Source organism: Adiantum capillus-veneris, chromosome 20 (genome assembly GCF_014529385.1).
Source record: "Adiantum capillus-veneris isolate H3 chromosome 20, ASM1452938v2, whole genome shotgun sequence".
Classification (NCBI taxonomy): domain Eukaryota; kingdom Viridiplantae; phylum Streptophyta; class Polypodiopsida; order Polypodiales; family Pteridaceae; genus Adiantum; species Adiantum capillus-veneris.
The window spans coordinates 20,952,478-20,973,266 of NC_140950.1; the positions used below are offsets into that span (position 1 = coordinate 20,952,478).

Here is a 20,789-nt window from a genome sequence, read left to right on the forward strand (position 1 = left end):
CTCTTGGCTTGTCATGGCTTCTTCCCGTATCTTCCCAGAGTCGTCCTCCTTTACAGAGGAGAGAGGAGACCATGCTCTCATACCACTGTCACAAACGGGAGCGCATAGCAATATAGAATATACTTGGATAAATAGAATTTATCACTTAATACTGAAGTCAGAGGATATAGAGAGAAATAGATAGAGGGAGAGAGAGCGTCGGATTTCTCCAACATGTTTTGGGGATATGTTCATTCCTAACTAAACGTGTGCAATGTTAATTCAAACGACTTGAATAAAATTATGATCTACCTCTTCCATTTCTTCGTCAATGGTCCGTGAGATGGTCGGTATTTGTTCGTCCATGGGAGCTTTTCCCTTTCCATTGACATTGCTTGTTCCCGCCTCGCGGTCGTGGGCATCACCGAAGCAAGTTCTCTTAACCGGGGCCATTTTACTCACTACTTTAAATGATAAACTTGAAAAAGAGCTAAAGTCCGAGAGCATCATAACAAACCAATTGGTATATTAGAATCATTAATGAATCCACCTTATGCAAGAGATTTGATTTTTCCTTCGAGACCTAGCAATTTTATGGGTAGTTCTTTACTTGCCCTATGGGAACTAGCTCTAAGTTAATCACTTGGCTTAGATGATTAAGAAATTACTAATTGATTTACAAGAGAGATGAAATAAGCGAGTTCAATCACTTTCTTAGAGCAATTTGAAGATGCAGAATTACCGCAGGCATGTGTGATAGAAAATTCTCTTCTTAATTGCCTAATGACGGTTTAATTTTCAGCCTTAATCACATTTGAAGTGATTCCAATTCTTGGTGATACACGGAAGTAACAGCATTCACCCTAGGCCATCTAGACAATGCGTCTGTAGCCACATTCTTACTCCCAGCCGTATGGAGGATCTGGAAGTGAAACATGGACAAAAAGTTGGCCCATCTCATTTGCTTCTCATATAATTTCCGTTGCGTAAGAAAATACCGCAAAACTTTGGTAATCGGTTTTGATCACAAAATCCGCTTCTAGAAGATAATGCTTCCAGGTAGACAAGGCGTGGATCACAACCATAAGTTCCTTCTCGTAGATCGAGGCATGCAATTCTGCATCCTTAAGTTGTCTACTTTCATAAGCCACTGCATGGGCTTCTGGGTTAAGCACTGCACCGATGCAATCACTTGAAGCATTGCAGTGAACGTCGAATGGTTTCCTTAAGTCTGGCACTATCAAAATAGGTCCATCATCCATGGCTTAATAGGTACTTTAGCCTACCAAAGGCACCTTGTTGTCTTGATCCCCACCTGAAAGGGATCTTTTTCCTTGTTAGGTCCTGAAGTGGTCTTGCTACTTGAGCAAAGCCTCGGATAAACCTTTGATAGTAAGAACACAATCCCAGAAAACTTCGTACATCATGTACCGTAGTGGGAGTTGGCCATTCTTGCATGACTTGGATCTTTGCGGGATCCATTTTCACTTGGTTGTGTGAGACTATATGGCGGAGATAGTGTATCTTAGTGAGGAAGAACTCACTCTTCTTTGCATTCACATGCACCTCATGCTTTCGCAATTCCTGAAACACTATATCCAAGTGCTTCCGATGTTCCTCCCCAGTCTTTGAAAAGACGAGTACGTCATCAAAGAATACTCATGCGAAAGCTCGGTGTGGGCTGAAAATTTGATCCATCATTCAATTGAACGTGGCAGGAGCATTGGTTAAGCCAAACGGCATTACCAAAAATTCATAAGGTCCAAAGTTGTGCGATAGGCAGTCCTATGGACATCTTCAGGGACTGTGCGTATTCTTGACCGACTACAGGGATCCTCTTGTTTCAGCAGGATCGATTTGAAGGGCGGATATCATCAGATCCGAATCGCGCCGAGAGATGTCTACAAGACAGCTTTTCGGACGAGCTTCGGTTTATATGAATTTTTGGTAATGCCTTTTGGCCTTGCCAATGCTCCAACGACTTTTAACCGAATGATGGACAAGATTTTCAGAAAGTACAGATCTTTTGTTGGCACTTTCTTTGATGACATTATAGTCTTCTCCAAGGATGAGGGAGAACATAGACAACATCTGCTACTACAGGTCTTTCAGGCATTGTGAGATTACAAGTTGGTGATCAATGCCAAGAAGAGTGAATTTTTCTTACCGGAGATACATTTTTTGGGACACATTGTCTCAACAATAGGAGTACAGATGGACCCGGCTAAGATTGAGACTATACGTGATTGGCCCGATTTGAAGAATGTCCATGAAGTTAGAAGCTTCTTGGGCTTATGTTCTTACTACTGGCGGTTCATTAGAAAGTTTGCAGAGGTTGCTTCCCTTTGCATAAGTCCCTTTCTTGTGGGGACCCACAGAGGTGACTGCCTTTCAGACTTTGAAAGAGAAATTGACTACAAGACTAGTTTTGACTTTGCTGGATTTGCAAAAGTCATTCGAAGTATATTGTGATGCTTGTGGTCGTAGTCTCGGTGCGGTCTTAATGCAAGAAGGCCATGTCTTTGCCTATGAGAGCCGATTGTTTATTGATAGCACAAATTTATGAGAAAGAGCTTTTGGCGGTTATCCATGCTCTTACTCAGTGGCGACATTACGTACTAGGAGCCGATTTTACGGTCTTCACTGATCATTAGAGTTTACGCTACTTCTTGTCACAGAAGCAGCTATCGGAAAAGCAGATGTGGTGGGCTAACATCTTGTCACAATTTCACTTCCAAATTGTCCATGTACAGGGACAAAAGAACTTGGTGGCAGATGCTTTTTCCAGGAAGCCGTTAGTCTTGGCTATTTCTGCGATTCATCATAGAAGCTTCGAGGACATGGCCTATCAGTACGCCACATATCTAGATTTTTCAGATGTATTCAATTGAAAACAGAATGGGGAGGTAGTAGCGGGATATTCCATTCGGGATGGCTACTTGATGAAGAAAACAATGTTGTGTGTTACATAGCCGTTGAGGGAAAAGGTTCTAACCGACATTGATACCACCTTGAAAGGTGTAGAGCGATACTTCTTTTGGCCGAGACTCAAGAAGGACGTGGACGATTTTGTACGCAGTTGTTTGGTATGCCAGAAGGTCAAGTTTGACAGGCATAAAGCACAGGGATTGTTACAGCCTTTACCCATTCCCACCTGCCCTTGGAAAAGTATTGGTATGGATTTCATTTTTGATCTTCTGAAGACACAGAGTGGGCACATGGTATCTGGACTGTTATTGACAGATTTAGCAAGGAGGGTCATTTCATTACTTCGTTAGCGTAGCAGCCAAAATCTCAATGCTGCTCTCTCATTAACCCACGTGGCTGAAAATCTCTGAAAAAAACTATGCCATCCAAAGCTACCAACCGTCGAGTTAATAAAATAAAAAAAGCATTCTCTCAGCAGGTTTGTCTCTGGCCACTGTTTGAGAGAGAGAGAGAGAGAAGGCTATGAAGCTAGTAGCATCTTTTGCTCTCAGCAGCAATTCGATCTTCTCCACAAGCAGTTTGCAGGTTCCCTGAAGCGCAGGCAGCTCTCTCGCCAGGCCGAAGTCCGCCAGCTTAGCCGTCTCCAGCCTCCCTCTCCTCTGCTGCAGCAGAATGTTATCTGGCTTCACATCCAAATGCAACACTCCGTTCTCCTGGTGGCAGAACCTTAGAGCGATGACCATGGCCTTCACCACCAACGCCCCCTCATGGCACGTCATGGAAAGCCCTGCCTCCTCCTCCCATTCATCATGTCAAGTGGCGTTTCACCTTCGCACAAGTCCATCGCTACGCAGGGCCAGCTCTCATCGCCATTTGTCAGATGCACCCTACGCAGCCTCACTATTGGCATTACTGCTGCGACCACGTGAGTCTTGGCTGCTGCTGTTGCTGCTATCCGACCAACAGTCTTGGCTTTGATTTGGTCGTGGACACGCGAACTACGGTTGTTGACTGTAATTGGTGGTATATTGGCAGTGATCGGAGCAGTATTGGACGGTTGCTTGTCAGAGCTGTGCTTATTCACCTTGCGATTGTGGCGGGTCATTATAGCTGGGCCTTGATCAGTAGCGATCAAATTACTTACTGGAACTGATAGTGCAGAGACGTATCTGATGATGATGGCAAGCTTATCTGATGTATTTGATACAGGTGCTACTCACTGCTAGTGACATTGACAATGATGCACGCTAATTAGCAGCAGCCACATGATCATCTCGCCCAACGCAGTACTAAGCTGGCCGACAGGCTAGTTGGGAAAGGAGGCTGTCGAGATTAGGACCTTTGGGATATATGAGCAGTTAAATAACTAGAGGGCCTGACCGGAGATACCTCAATTGCATCTAGTAGTCCCTCGATCCATCATCCCTTTAGTTTTCATACCTTTGCCTACAACTTGCCGATGTGCTAATTGTTGCTACGACCAGCTATGATTTTGTAATGTCCTATTAACCTTGCCGATATTGCTAAGAGCATCATTGACAGTACTCACGACCAAGTTATTGCAACATTATGTCCTCATGAAATAACATAAGATGCCACAAATGTTAAATCAAAATTTTCAAAGCTTAACATTAAATCAAACAGAGCACCCAAACAACCTGATATTGTGAGACCTCTTAGGAAATCACCAAAGCATGAGACTTCTAAAGTATATAGCAGGTGGTTGAGCTTTTTTCATGCTTTTTCTTTTTCCGTTCAGAATGGGTAGGCCAATTCCAACTGACCTGATTGAGCAGCTGATAGAATTTGAGACTGCAATGTATAAGTTGCAATTCTGCCTTTACCCAAATTTTCAAGAGCAGTTGCTCAGACACTACATGCATAAATGGAGTGAGTTCATTCCATGGCCAGTTCAACCACCTACCCCATGGCATCCACATTACATCACTTGGAATACACTCGGTCGACAAATCACCACATCGACATCGCCGTACTGGCTAGTTGCTCCACAAAACACCATTGCATGTTGTTCGTACAGATTGCGGATGTGCTCGCCTACTCGAGACTATAGAAATAAATTACTCTAATGTGGTCCCCAACCACCTTCAGTCAGCTAAACAATTCATTTCACGCTACTTTCTTGACAACCAGCTAACCACACGTGCAACTTTGAAGAGCATCTTACTGATATAGCCCTCTGTTCCTACATCAAAAACTCCCATTGATATGTGTAGTTACCTTGTCCTCCTCCTCTTCTCCACAAAAGTTTTGTCCATTGCATAGTAAAGCAGTCATTGCCTGCTACATTTCAAGGTCTTCCCAACTCTCTCTTGCTTAGTTCCATTCTTAATTCATCAACATTTTTTTTTCATACTCTCTACATCAAATCGTTTCAGTGACTTATACTCACTTAGGGTAACAAGATTTGTGTAGAACAAATAATAAGCGCTCTCTCTCTCTCTCTCTCTCTCTCTCTCTCTCTCACACACACACACACACACACACACACACACACAGCTTTCATTTCTACGTTCTTCTTTACAGATGTATACTCTTGTTCAGTGCTTCCATGAGAACAAAATAGTAAATACAATCTTGTATGTATCAGTGACTTCTACTCACTTAGGGTAAAAACATTCTGGAAAACAAATAATAAGCGCACGCACGTGCTCTCTCTCTCTCTCTCTCTCTCTCTCTCTGCTCTCTCACTTCTATGTTCTTGTTTACTAATGTATACTCTTGTTCACTGCTTCGATGAGAAGAAAATACTAATTACAATAGTGCCCTTGCAGTATGCAGGCTAACGAAGCACTCTAGTTCTAGTGAAGAAAACAATCAAGCCGGATCATTTAGCGAGACTGTCCATTGCCCAGATATTCAGATTACATGGCATGCCTGAGACCATAGTCTTTGACAGAGATCCCCGATTCACGAGTTTGTTTTGGAAGGCTATTCGGGAGAACATTGGCACACGGTTGCAGTTCTCGTTATCTTTCCACCCACAGACAGATGGGCAATCTGAGATTGCAAATTCAGTCATACTGGATGTACTGGATTTATTGAAGTCTTATATTTTGATCAGAACACTCAATGCGAAAAGTTTTTGCCCTTGGTGGAATTTGCCTATAATAACACGATCCACTCTTCGACGGGAAAGGCACCATTTGAGATTATTGAAGGTGCTATGAAGGTTTAACCCTTCCTAGCACGAAAGATAAGATTTTTGAAGCCGACCAGTACACGAGGGACTTGGACACTGCTTTTGCCAAGGTTCGGGAGGCTTTAGTAAAATCTTTAGAAAGACGCAAGAAGGCAGTAGATCGACACCATCGCGATTTGAAATTAAAGGAAGACGATTGGGTGCTCTTACGCTTTGAGAAGGCACGCCTGAGAAAGAAAAAGGGAAAGGACGGCTTTTTCCAAAGCTTAACATGAGATACTATGGACCTTTCCAGATAAAAGAAAAGATAAATGATAGACTGAAGCTGCACGATACTTGGAGAATTCACAATGCTTTTCATGTGAGTCTCTTGAAGCCTTTTAAAGGCGATGTGCTCGATGATGCGGAGCCAGATGAGCAACCCGAAGTGGAGGAAAGCAAGGAGATACTCGTTCCAGAACAGATACTGGCACATAAAGATAGAAAGATTAAAGGTAAAGTGATTAGGCGGTTCTTGGTTAAATCCAAGAACTATCCTGCATTGGATGCGAAGTGGATGAAGGAGGAGGACCTAGCAGTTACTGCTCAGATCGTAGAACTTTACCTTGAAGCATTCGGTTTAGCATAGTCTACTCCGATAGAACCCCGATTTCAGCATGGGCGAATCTAGTGCAGTGGGTTTGCACAAGAGGGGAGTCACTCCGCTTCTTTGTCAATAGACTGCCTCGATTTTTGATATAGAGTCACTAATGTCTCTTTGGGTTTCAGGGATACTGCTGAGTTGACAGTATTTTGCTGTATGACTTTATGAATTGGAATTCCCGAAAATGAATATGATACTGATTGATTTGTACTTGACTTGTTTGAGTGCAGGAACTGATAGACGAAATGATTGCATCATTTCGGTCCCATAAATCTCTATAGACATGATTGCAGTATGGGTTAGTTAATCGGGCATCTGTGAGGTCCCGACGGATCTAGATGCGATTGCTAAATACGTTGCCGATTAATCATGGTGTGAGATTTGGTATGATTTTGAATGTGATTTGTCAAGTCAAGTGATGTCCTGTGATGTGACTGTCGATTGGTACATGTGCTAGATGTGTTGTTCCTAGTGCGTCGGTACTAACAGTGAGTGTCTGCTAAGACAATTTATGGCCTCTGTCTGTTTTGTAAGTGTAATCGAGGGCGATTACAATGCTTTCAAGAGGGGGGTATGTCACAAATGAGTGACGTGGTAGCAGACCCTGAACACACACACTGCCCGGGTAGTGACACGTGGCAGGTTGGTACGAAAATCCCGAAAAAAGCGGCGCAAATGCGTTGACAAGCTGACGTAGCAGCGTACGGATCTCCGCAATTTACGGAGGCTGCTTTTTGCTGGCTGATTTTAGCACTGCTTTTGGGCTTATTGCTTTATTTTGAGAAGCTTTTAAAAATATAGTTTTTGGGCATCCCTTGTATCTATAAAATAGTGGGCAGGGCCTCACTTCTCAGAGCATCTGGACGCAGAGTCTGAGAGTGAGCACCTACCCACTCTCTTGTACTTTGAACATAGATTAATACAAAAAGAAATACCAAAAGGGGTGCCAGTCTTTGAAGCCAATATCTCTAGGCACGGAACTACGCCGGGCCGTGTCGACTCAAGTGTGAATTGTGAACTGTTTTGAAGTGAATCTCTGCTGTGTCGCGGTAGAATCTTGACTTGGGGTATCCAAGTTTGTTACAAAAAAAGTATGAAGGTTTCATTAAGTCATTTGTAGATATGTTTGACAGTCTTTCTTGCGGATATATGCGAAGATAAAAGGGCGCTAATCACACTAAATCGTGTGTGGCATGTATAGGATGTATGCAATTGAGGACGTTTGTGATTTCAAGAGGGGTATGTCACGAGACTGTGACAAACATTAACTTTAATTTTGGTTTCCTTCCCTTGATTTTTATTTAATTTTTGGGACCCTCTTTTGAAATCACAAATGCTCGTACATTGCATGGCCAATGTGAAACGGTCGTTGGTCGAGAGTTTCACCCACAGGAGTCAAGGCGAGGCAGCCACGAGATGGTTGGGCCGATTGGCATTGAAATATGACTAGTAAAAGGGTGACTAGGCTCAGCTCAAGTCATTTAGGCTTCTCGGCGAGACTTCATAAGTTGGTGGGTACTAGGAATTTAAACCAAAACGGCAAAGTGTCCATGTGTGGGTTCCAGAAGCCAGAGTTACCTGGAATGCGGAACGGGAACGGCGACGGGCTTCCCTGCGGAACGGGGGAATGGGAATGGGTTCGGAACGGGAACTGCGTGGAACGGGAGGCTAAAAAAACACCAAGTATTGTTTTTTTTAGCGTTATGTGTTTGAATACAAGTAGTACTAGAGTCCTTTGACTCTAATACCCACAAAAAACACGATTCAAAGTCCAGTTAACCTTAATATGACTTGATTGGGATGTGCGGTGCCCAGAGTACATAGCACATACACAACATTGAACAAACACAATGCCCATACACAATTGTCAATAACATATGTAATTGCAGATTAGAGCTCTCAAATAATTGCAAGAGTAGTAGTCAGAGATAACACTTTTCGCTTAATTATGGCTAACAAGGCCCGCCACGACGCTACAAAAAAACCAAAGGTGACATACCATAGTGAGAGTCAAGACTACAAGGGGGCCAAACCAGTGACCACAATACCAAAAGACTAAAGGTGACAAATACCATAAAGATGCTAGTAGCTACAAATGTCAAAGAGGGGAAGGCTGAAGCAGCCATACAAAAAGGTAAGGATAATGAAAGTCCTAAAGTCGCAACTCTCGAGTCTCAAGACTCAAAACTCAAGAGCCACTAGCCTGAGAGGCCTCCCAATTCGTAGTAGCCGGCTGTAAATCATGCACATCCTCCCATTCCTCATCATCGAGCTCTAGGCCCGGCTCGATCTCAGCCACGGATGAAGTACCTGGTGTTGGTGGATGTGCATCTCCACCTGCCTGAGGAGCCTCTTGCTCCATCTCCCACTATGTAAAAGGATCTGTCTGTTTGTATGTACTCTTGCAAAGCATTTTCAAATTTGGGCTGACAAAGACAAGATCATTAGCCTTCTCCACTCCAAGCCGATTCCTCTTCTTGGAAGCAATGTGGCTAAAGGTACTCCACAATTGCTCCAAGCATGAGGTACTGACTGATTGGCTGAGAATACGGATCGCCAATCTCTGAAGCTGAGGTCCATCATAGCCATAGTCCTCCCACCATAGCATTGAACCTATCTTCTTGCGATCAATGTGAGCATCTGGACTGCCAAATGACCCCCGCATCTCTCTGTACTGTCTCAAGTGATCTCTGACAATGCGTCGCCTATCTCTATCTAGAACCATCTGTTTAAGATCTCTGTAAATTGGTTCATGACTTCTCTATTTGTCTCTTGCCCTGCACCTTGGAACTCTGGATCCACCATGTACGTTTCCCCGTGTAAAGGAGAGGCATATGAATTCCACCTCGAGCTGCAAAGCGCATGGATCTCCTCATATCGCTCTACTTTCGGCTCAAGCTGTGCAAGCTACTCGATCCTGCGGTCCATTGCCTCATAAATCTTGCCAATGCAAGGATCCATGGCACATGCCATCCAGAACTCGAAGCAAATGAACCACCGGTTTTACGTGTGCGTCTAGACTCTTGAGCTCCTTCCAGAACTCAAGATCCTCTGCCTTATTCTTGCATAAAATCCCTGCAACTATCCTTGCATAGGGGGAGGTGGTGAACTCATCACTGATGAAGACCTGTCGAACCGCATTTTGACATTCAGACAACCTGCGCACAAGAAGAAAGTTGAATGCGAAAGCGGGTGTCTGAATACTTTAGAAGCACTTTGCTGCCGGACCTCTTGAGGTACTCACTCCGAACCAAGTTGTGATTGTTGATGAAAGTAACAATTTTCACTGCATCAGCAATGACTGTAGCGATTTGCCGATGTCTTTTAGAAGGTTGTTCAAGCAATGTGCCATGCAAAAGCACACTGTCACATGCGGATAGTGGCCCTCTATAATAGCTGTTGCTGCCCTGTTTGATGCCTCCCCATCTGTGACAAAGGCCACCACGTGTTGCTCACCGATCGTTTCTATGGCTGCTGTCCACTCTGTAGAGAGGACATCGGCGGACTTGCCACTCTCGGTGGCATCATGAGAGTGCACAAAGTACATCTCTCCACTCGTGTATGCGACGAGACCATGAACAGATCTCTTCCTTGTATCGCTCCACCCGTCGGCAATGAGGGAAACGCCATGTTTTGCCCAAAGACGCTGAATATTGAGGGTTGCTTGCTCCAGGATAGCCTTCTCTCGATCGAGCAAAGTAGTTCGGAGAGTCTCTGAAGATAGCGGCACATAGTTGGTGCCATACTCTCCTATCCGTTGCACCATGACTTTCCAATACTCTGACCTATTTCGATCAAATATAGAAGAGGTTAGTATCAAAAGGGCGGAAATGACGATAACAGAAGAAATGAGAGAGAAGATTGATAAATCATAAAACATACCTCGTCGCGACAAATAGGATATGGTCGTGATAGAAGAATCGGGCCACGGCCGCATCCACCTCTTCCTTCTTCTTTGGGTCCCAAGAGGTGGCAAGGGTCCTTTGGCGACGAATCGGACCCGATGAAGATCCACCGGCACCTAAACTGGGTAGAGAGGAAGAAGGGAAAATGAGGGTCTTTGGGTCGATACCTTTGCGTACGAGCTTGGCTTTATGGTTGAATTGCCGATCCTTTTCCTCGAGCTCCTTCCTCTTCTCGATGGTTAGGTTGGTGCAAAATCCCACCTCATGTCCCGGCACTCGAAGAAAGTGTGCCCTCACTTTGTCATGCCCCCCTTTCCGCATGTAGGAGCATAGCTTGCATGCCCATGCACGAGAACCTCCTGCCGCCGACAAGGTGCCCTCCGAAATCACTTCATCCCACCACGACCATTCCTTCGCCTTTCGAGTGTTGCTCGCATGAACGGAGGGGGTTGTACGAGAAGAAGAGGCCATGGATTATCCGTGAAAGAGAGAGAGCTTGATCTTTGAGGGTTTGAGAGCTTGAGAGAGGGCTTGAGAGAGAGAGGCTTGATTCCGTGAGAACTTGAGCAATGAGAAGTTGAGATAGAGAGCTTGAGAGAGAGGCTTCACCTCTTGAAAGTGGAGATCAAGAGAAAGAGAGCTTGAGCCTTGAGCCTTGAGGGTTAGCCCAAGAGAGAGAGAGGTTGAGAGCTTGAGCCTTAAGGCCCTATGGCTTGAGAGTTGAGAGCAAGGGACATAGGGCCTTCAACCTTGACCTTGATGCATTTGTAAAGATGGGGGAAGACGGGGAATTATATAAGCTCTTGCTGGCTGTAAATGGCCGTTGGCTGCCCCAAACAACCATTTTTTAAACTTCAAAAACTGCTCGTTTTTGGCCGTCGGGAACGTTCCGGCCCGTTCCAGCCGACCCGTTCCCGTCACAGCATGCCCGCCGGAACGCCTGTTTGTTCCGGGGCGTTCCAAAAATTTTTGACCGGCCGGAACACCGTTCTGGCGTTCCAAGCCCCCAAAACACCGTTCCCCGGTTACTCTGCCAGAAGCTCCTGCAGGACACCTCAGCAAGCAAGGGGCGCCCAAATTGATTTGGGGCAAGAGAGAGCTGATTTTGGTTAGTGTGAGCTACAATGTGTGTGTGAGTAGTGGATGCCGGTGATCACAGCTTTAATGGAAATGTTCCCTTCTCCTTTGTCTTATGTAGCACGATGATTCCACTCTCGTGCACCTCTCTCCCCTTTTGAATACAAAATCGTGATGCCTAGCTCAAGAGCTTTTCATATGTACGTACAAATATGGGGAAATCTATGCCTGATTGCCAAGGCAAGAGCCTCTTGCACAGGTACCGGATTAGCTAACTTCTAATCCAAAGTAGGTACAAGTTGATTTAGAGAGATTTCTCGCGAGAAATGTCGTCTAGATCGAAGGGCAAGTAGGCCTACAGGTGCAGGAACTCAAGGGCTACCTATAGGTGCGTTCGACACGCAAAACAGAGCTCAAAATAGAGAGTTACAACTTGCTGTGATTTGTTGCAGGTTTAGGGTTTTGACTTTTTTTGATGCCTAAAAGTCCCAGGAGCTTTGGGGAAGCTAGGGAACTATCAAACAAATGTTTTGGTGCATTTTAGAGGCTAAAAGCAGAGAATTCAGCTTGTTGTATTTTCTCACCAGGCTTGTAAAAGTGCTCTAATGCGCGTGGAAAGTCACCTATGACATGGGGATTTTGTATGTGAAGCCTTCTACTGTCGTTATGTTGCCGGATTTGGGCTAGAGTAGGGAATTTTCAGCCCAATAAAAGTGGGACAGCTCGTAGAAGATTACAGTTTTTTCTCCAAGCTCAATTGAAATAAAGAAATACCGAAAGGGGCACCAACCTTTGGGGCCAATAGGGTGTCACTGTCTACTTGGGAGCACTCTAGCTACCAAGTCGTGAACTATTGTGAAGTGGTGAATCGCAGTTAATACAGGTTTATTTGTGAAGTTACTTTGTGTTTAAAGTACAGGGAAAGTTAAGACATTTTAGTATCGGGTGAAAGCCAAAGTTTTACCGACCTTTAGTAAGGCTACATGCCGGTTTCAGTGGGAGTGGGGGAGGTGGTGGCAAAGGCGGTTGCATTGGGTAGAAGTCAAATGGCTGCACCATCTTCCTAAAAACTCACCTGATCGGAACAAAAGACTATGTAGGTTGTCGAGAGGAGGCCCTTGCACTTTTTTGTGCCAAAGGAGGAAAAACTTTAGGCAACAGAGGTGGCAATATGTATTTCAAAAACTGCTAAAAACTCTGCAATATCGGGAGGTTCTGCTACGGATGCCGCGGAGTTCGTCGCCGAGGAGGAACTGTAGGTACAATGTGGAATCAAGAAGCGCCAACTTGCTTTGTCTGTTCTCGGAGGGACCGGTATGCATTTAGAAAAGCAGACACGAAGCTCTGATACCTTGTAACGGGAGGGCACCACGTACCATGTGAAAAGAACAGATCGGAAGAGACTTTAAACAATTTGAACAAAGAAAGAGAGAAAATCCACACGAGAGACGCGGAGTTCCACTCCTAGAGTGCATTGGCCCCCAAAACCCTGGCGCCCCTATCGGTGTTTCTTTATAGGGCTTCAACAAGGTACAAAGTTTGGGGGCTCCTTTGCAAGATGAAATGACAAAAGCAGATCCCCCCCCCCCCCCCCCCCCCCCCCCCCCCTTGCCCCCCAAAAGGTTGTTTATAAAGGCCCTTGGCCCCCAAAAGCATGAACATGAAAAGCTGCCAATCCCCAAAGGCATTAGAGCCAAAACATGTGCTGCCCTGCAGCTGCCGCAAAACACAGGCATCCGTACAAACTGCACACGTCAGCACTTAACACAAATTATGTTCTTTAACTTCTCTAGGTTTCAGGCCCCTCGGCCATAATCATCAAGTTGGTCAGTTCTTTATGTTTTAGGCCTCTCAGCCAAGCCCGCTATGTTGATCAGGGTTTAGGGTTAAAAACCTTAACCCGTCTGGTATTTGCAACCACGTCAGCAATTTGTGACAACTCCTCATAGGAGCTGATGGCTATATTGTCTTTTGGGTGACCACCATGAGTCTATACCTTGCACTTCCGTTTAAAGGTGAATCTGGGCTTATCTCGGTATATATCACTCCATTAGATGGAGATAGATCGCACTTTTTACAACAATACCTAGATTGTTTTGAGGAACTCCGTCCTAGAGTGTTAACCTCTGTGAGGCTTGAGGATGATGAAATTTCTCATTCTAGGCTCATCTCTCTACAACAAGGCACCTTATAGATTCAGTAAAGCACATCAAGAAGAAACTTTCAGCCAAATGACTGAAATGTTGGATAAAGGTTACATTTAACCCCAATCTTCTTCTGAGGATGGTTGATGGCGTATTTGCATTCACCATCGTGTCTTGAACAAGATCACACTCGACACAGGAGAGAGCATTGCTAGGGATTTCATATCCAACTGCCACCTGCAGCATCTGGTAGCAGTGGCATCTGGCTATCATTGATTTATTCAGTAAGGAGGCTCATTTTGTTGCAGTGCGAAAGAACATCAAAGCAGATGGGATGGCTCAACTAAGGTGCCAGTAGCATATTCCTTAGGCCTCCCTAGTCTATGCTATTAAAGGAGGCTGGTTGACACAACTAAGGTGCCTGTAGCATATTCCATAGGCCTGCCTAGTCTACGGTCTTTGGGTCCTAGTAGCATGTCCATTTGGCACATCCAGCCCTATGTGCAAGTAACCTCTCTCCTAAGACGTGGACATAACACCTCCATTACTAATGCTTGAACTCGTATGAGTAGGTCCCCTTGTTACTCGTCAAACATTGTGCTAAAGGAGAATCTCTGTATGTGTTAAATGTTCATTGACACTGTGTTGGCTAATGGAAACCTTCATTGGCAAGCAAGAGAGCCAAGATGGTTATGGTCCTGGGCCCAAGCTTACACTTCCTTTGCATCTTTTTTTTCTCATTTTGTCAGGGATGTGTTCTTACATATATGCTTTGCAGGATAATCGGTAGAATAGCGTTCACCAACAAGCATCAATGGGTTTTTAGTTCAAATGATAAGGGGACTACGACAGATGGCGGTTCTACCAAGAAAGCAAACTTGCGAATGCAGCCTGAGAAGGTGCATATACATTCTGCTTGTGGAACTTCAAGCCATTGAACGATATTTATTTCCCTGGTTAATGTTCTGCTTTTTTCCGTCTGCATGCTACAGTATCCTTCAGGGTGGGATCAGCAATTTGCAGCTGGCATAAAGGTTTAATTTCTGAAAACTTTTAACATAGAAAATCTGTGGATTTGACAATTGCTGAAGTCAAATAGTTCTCAAAATCTCTGTTTAATTTAGACAATTGCAGTGATAGCGGTGCCGCAGGGTGTCGTACAGCTGGGGTCAACTCGGGTGGTAATAATTTTTCTTCACTTTTATGTTTTGATGTTTTCTGTTTGAGTTTTGTTGTGAGTCTAAAAATTCAAACCTCTGGTTGCAGATTGCAGAAGATTTGAAGCTGATTGGGCATGTCAAAGCGTTGTTTGGAACTCTTCAAAATGTGCCTGGAGCATTCTTATCCGATCTTGTCACTGAAGTTCAAGGGGGTGGGGTTCATGCGGCATATCCTATGGCAGTTCCAGCACCTCAATTGAGCCTAGCAAGGACTCCATCTCTGCCAACAACCTTCACAAGGACTCCATCCTCGCCAGCAAGTATGAATCTTTCGACTGCAGGTGTTGGAAGACTGCCAAGCATTCTGGCAGCACAACAACAGATACTTGTACATGCTCATTCGATGCCTTCCCCATCAGTGCTTGGCTTTTCAGGGGGTGTTTCTTATTTTCAGCATTCGCCATGCGATCATTCTGTTCTGGAGTCTCTATCAAATCCATCCTTCTGCACCCTGCAGCCTTTATGTACTTCAGCAGGTTCGGAAGATATACGGCCTATAAAGATGGGTACTATGCCAGGTGTAAAACACGTTTCTTTTACAAGTGGCATGAAAGTGAATACTCCACCGGAAACAGGGGTCATTAGACAATTTTCACTTAGCTCCAAAGCTTCATCTGGTGCACTATCTGCTGCTACAAGCTCTCCATTTTCTCCAGGTGTTCATTCTCCTTATTCTACTGATTCATCTGTCACTGGAGGTAAAGGTGTCACTGTGGAGGAACCTGATCAATTGAGATTCAACACTCCCCCCCGAACAGGGGTTATTAGACATCTTTCCCTTAATTCTAATGCTTCACCTATTGTATTGCCTGCTCCTATAGGTGCTCCATGTCTTCAAGCTGTTCATTCTCCATATTCAGTTAATTATGATGGCACTGGAGGTAAAGGCGATGTGGAGGAATTTGAGCAATGGAAAGCTACCCCACCCCCTCAAACAGGGATTATCAGAAACCTTTCACTAAATTCTAAAGCTTCATCTGTAGCAATACCTGCTGTTACAGGCGCTCCATTTACTCGAGTTGTCCATTCGCCTTATTCCTCTTGTTCTGCAACTGTTGTGGAAAAAGGTACGAAGGTGGAAGACTTTGAGCAGATGAAAGGGAACCCTCCACCTCGAGCAGGTGTTATTAGACACCTTTCGCTCAGCTCCAAAGGTTCATCTGTCGCTATTGTTCCTCAAGCTGTTCATTCTCCCTATATTAAATCTGCAGTCTCTGGAGACAAAGGTATCCATGCTGAAATATCTGAAAAATCTGCAGCTAACCAGTCACCTCGAGCAGGAATTACAAGACAGCTTTCACTCAATTCCAAAGATTCTCCCATTGCCAGACATTCTACTGCTGGTGCTCCGTTTCTCCAAACTGTCCATTCTCCTTGTTCTGCTAGTTCTGCAGCTACTAGAAACAAAGGTGTTAATGTGCCAAGTGTTGGGGAATCTGAACTGTTTAGAGCAGAAAGTAAGTCAGCATTTAGAATGGAAAGTCCCCGGCCTGTCACTGGAAGACAGATGCTAATGGCTGTTGAAAGCTGCGAAGTTAAGTCCTTAATTGATAGTCCAAATACATCTGGTAGTATAACAAGAGAAGATTACACAAGTATGGCTGGAAGAACCTGGTTGGAGAACACTCAAAGCGTGGCTTGTCAAAAGTTGCCACTGAAGCGAACGCTTGGTGGTGTACGACTTTCAGCAGAGGAATCAGGTGGCAGATCATTCCCATTAGATAAAAGATTATGTGTAGAAGGTCTGCAACCTGACAATAGCAGACTATCAGAAATTTCCCAGCATTTAGATAGCTGCAGGTCTTCAACCTTACATGGGAAAATGAGACACATTCAAACTTTGAAGGAGGTTCAGCAGCAGGATCGGTATAGTCGCATGGCCGATTGTGCACAGCTGGCTTCTGGCCCTTTGAGCAATCAACTTTCAATTGGTGGCCCACAGCTTGATAGTTCCCTGCCTTCAGGGGAGATCTCAAGTCTTGTCGATAGGCCTGCCATTGAGAGCAATGAGGGTTTGGCCAGAAAACTCTCTCTTCAAAGCCAGCATCTTGGAGTTGTCAGTATTCCAAAAGGAGTGTATCAGGTTCACCAATCTTCATCTGAGCCAGGTGTAAGGAATCTTCTATCTTGCTCCAACAATAGTGTAATTGGTGGGTTTCCTTTGAGCATCTCATGCTGCACGAAACAAGACTTGCACGATGGGAGAGAATCAGGTAGTGTTGGTGCCAAAGTCTCTTCTTTTCCATGTGAAGAAATTACTAGCAAGAGCAGCCGTCTGACAGTGCAGATATCTGATTTATTAGACCTGGCACAGCGATTTGACAACGCCGACAGTGAGAGTCACAAGGATTTTACCTCTGTGAATGTGGACTCTCATCAGGCCTTTTCATCTGCCTTATTTGATGATTATTTTGAGAGTATGCAATCTTTGAAGCCAATCTTCCAAAGTCCGGATCGGCCTGTTGGTGACTCTGGGCCTACTGAGTATTCAGTCCATAATCTATTTACAAGTGAGTTAGATGATTTTGATGAGTTTTTTGCATCCCTTAGTAAAGGAGCAGAAGGCAAAAGCGGTCTTTCTGCGCAGCCAGAATCAGTTAGCGGTACTAGAAGTAGCAGTGAGGTGTCAGGATATTTAAACAGTGACTCTCAAGATGTTACTCTGAAAGGGGAGGAGAAGTTTACTAACTTAATTAGTAGCTGTAGCGCACCCCTTCGCCATGTTGCTTCTGCTGCCAATCAGCAAGTTCGAGGTTGCATTGCTGATGAAGCGACTCCGCCAGCTAAGGAAGTAACCCACCTAGATAAAGAGCTGCTGGTTGATAGGTTTGTTAACTCCCGATTTCATCCAGAACTATCTTTGCCACGGGATGGTGATGCAGATTTGAGCTGTCAGGAAATGGCAGCATTACTGCATCCTGCAAGTAGGCAACGTGAAACCAGAAAGAAAGGGAAAAAACGTAGATGGCCAGGCAAAGATGGTGGCCTTCTGCGGTCGAAATGCAGGCAGAAAATACAAGAACAGATACAAGAGCTCAGAACCATTGTCCCTGATGGAGCAAGAGTAAGCAAATGTGTTTGATCTTTATTATTATTTTTTCTCTCGGCAAATTTCCTTATTGTCCTCTTGTGGCATGGAATTTAGTGTGGCATTGACACGTTGCTCAAAAGGGCACTTGAGTATGCGAGTGCTTTGCAGACAGTATCAGAAAATTCTGGCAAAGGTGCCTCAAGTGCAAATGTGCAGGTGAGTCTCATTGGCAGATGGCAACAGAAAAAAGCTTCATTTTATGTTTCCTGTGGATCATTCAACAATTTTTTTTTCCTTCACAGATTCCTGCAGGTGTCACTGGAATTGGTAGTACATCGGAGGCTTCTACATCCTTCGAAGTAAGCTGGGTTGTCGACATTGGCACACAGGAAAGAGCTTGTCCAGTTCTAGTGGAAAGTCATAGCCAACCTGGACAGATGCTTGTTGAGGTGCGACCACAGAAAATATGTTGTGGCACTAGTGAGTTATAGATGTTGTCAAGGCTGCGGGGCATAGTTTGTGCCATGTGTGCATGCAATATGTTAAATTGCTTGCATGAATTTATCATGATGATCCTGTAGTGAAGCATCTGGCTCAATTCAACTAGGGTGTTTTCCTGATGTCTATGAAGGCCACTCAATCGTTTGCTCAAATTCATGCTGGAAAATTCAGCTCCAGCCGTTTGAGAATTTTTAACCATGTGAAATTTGCTACAATTTATGCAGGTCACCCGTGCTTATTGTTCCCTGTGTATTAAGTTTGTGTGAGCATGTTGGATCGTTGCATATCATATGGGCACGTGTACATGCAACCATGCTTCGATGTCTGTATGGAGTGTGCTTTGTAGTGGGTGATTAACTCGATTGTAACCGCTGAGATTTGTGAGTAGGGACTAATGAGGAACTTTCTTTTGCAGATGATGTGTCAGGAACATTCAATCTTTCTAAAGATAGCAGATGTCTTAAAAAGGCTAGGCTTTACCATTCTGAAGGGGGTAATGGAAGCAAGGAGCAACTCAATCTGGGCTAAGTTTGTCATTGAAGTATGTGCCGACCTAAATTGTGCTATCTGCTTTTCCAGAAGAGCACCTGTCTAATGCATGTTTGGTTTCCAGGGGCCTCCAGAGATCCATCGCGTTCAAGTCTTATGGCCATTGCTGCATTTGCTTGGTGCAAGCAGAGAAAGTTGACGCAAGAAGGCATTAAGAAATGGTGTCTGCGCAGAGATGGAGGGTTGTTATGAAAGTGATGACACTCGGGCTGCTTTGCGAAGGCTGACGGTTCACTCTTTGGTAATGCTGGAGGCTAAGACTCAGAATGATGATGTATGCGAGTGCGAAACACGAAAGTGGTGTTATCGGATGATGGGCACCTTGTTTCTTGGTGCTCCACTTTCACCCTCCAAGAACTCATGGTGCTGTGAGCAGGTCTTCTTTTGATTTGCAATGAAGAGCATGGAGTTCAACCTTGTATTATGTTACCTTCCTTTAGGAAGGTCTGTGACATAGTGTATTCTTTATGGAGCTGCCATTCAAATGTGAATTGGCCATTCTCCTCATAAAGCTCTTGTGAACTTCAATTTCTTGGGGCTGATCGAAGGCATGTCGCCCAAAAATTGGGAGCCTCCTTCCTTTTGAGGAGCCTTGTTGCTAGGCTCATTGTAGGTTGGGAATTACCACACAATGTACACAACAAAGTTTATTTATGTTGTCAATGCTCGTTTCTCACACACACACACACACACACACACACACACATTATAACTTATGGTCGGTCTTCATTCCTACAGTTGAGCTTATGTTAGTGCAAAGCCCATGTATTTATTTTGAGGAGTTCATGGCAAAATCGGAAAGCCTTTATTCCCATTTTGGCCATGCATAGTATTCAAGCCTCCATCATTCAACAACAAATACATATAGTTGGGATTTTACAAGCTCACATACAGCCAGAGTGTCACTATAGCTCGAGGGATGCATTACGTAATTTTGTCAATGTGTAATCTGAGTTCGAACGGAGAGGTTTTAAAATGCAAAAAATTTAGGCAATTTAACAGAGATACATTAAAATAAGGGGGTTTTATATTCAATTGCGATTTTTTTTAAAAAAAAATATGGGGTCATTTGATTCATTGAGACATGTTAAAAGAGGGGTTTTTTTAATACCTCGCGAACACACATTATACAGGGGAGTATTGAATGGTGAACCCCCCGAGCACTATAGGAAGAGTTAGTTCTCTTGATGCGTGGATTTGCAGCTCACAAGCGGTTGAAACGAATATAAATCCTTCCATCACCTTGTACAAATGCTTGTTTTTTTCCATTGACACAATTGATATACGGTTTGACTACTTCTGTCAAAATTTGTGTGTATTGTTTGCTACATAGCTTTCATTCTCTAAACATAATTCAAAAACCATCTAAGCTTGTGGGTAGCTTAAAATAAAGGAAGCTCTAAATCCATTCATTTGTGCCATACATGTTTTATTGTTGAATAACTTATATAGCTTAAAGTCCATTAGAAAGTAGAGCAAGCAGGTTTTTAGATAATGATGTTGATTCTTTCCTTAAGATTGATCAATGCTTGAAAGTGTTGAAGGATAATACTTGCTAGGCCTAGAAGAAGGAAACTCAATTATTATTTAAACGTTAATTGTCATTGAAAATTGTCAAGGTTATATCAAGGTTTGACTTACCTAACCATGCT

The 20,789-nt window shown here is 44.1% G+C and overlaps 1 protein-coding gene across 2 annotated transcripts in view; it reads left to right on the forward strand.

Annotated features, from left to right (window-relative positions):
- Positions 1-19,791, forward strand: part of LOC147432219 (uncharacterized) — a 26,575-nt gene extending 6,784 nt beyond the window's left edge. For both annotated transcript variants that reach the window (XM_086492193.1, XM_086492194.1), the window contains exons 3-10: positions 14,615-14,735; positions 14,829-14,870; positions 14,961-15,017; positions 15,103-18,120; positions 18,202-18,303; positions 18,390-18,536; positions 19,004-19,129; positions 19,202-19,791. In XM_086492193.1, coding sequence (XP_086348319.1) covers positions 14,615-14,735; positions 14,829-14,870; positions 14,961-15,017; positions 15,103-18,120; positions 18,202-18,303; positions 18,390-18,536; positions 19,004-19,129; positions 19,202-19,276 — 3,688 coding nt within the window. In that variant the 3' untranslated portion in view covers positions 19,277-19,791. The remainder of the gene's footprint in view (positions 1-14,614; positions 14,736-14,828; positions 14,871-14,960; positions 15,018-15,102; positions 18,121-18,201; positions 18,304-18,389; positions 18,537-19,003; positions 19,130-19,201) is intronic.
- The last annotated feature ends 998 nt before the right edge of the window (positions 19,792-20,789 follow it).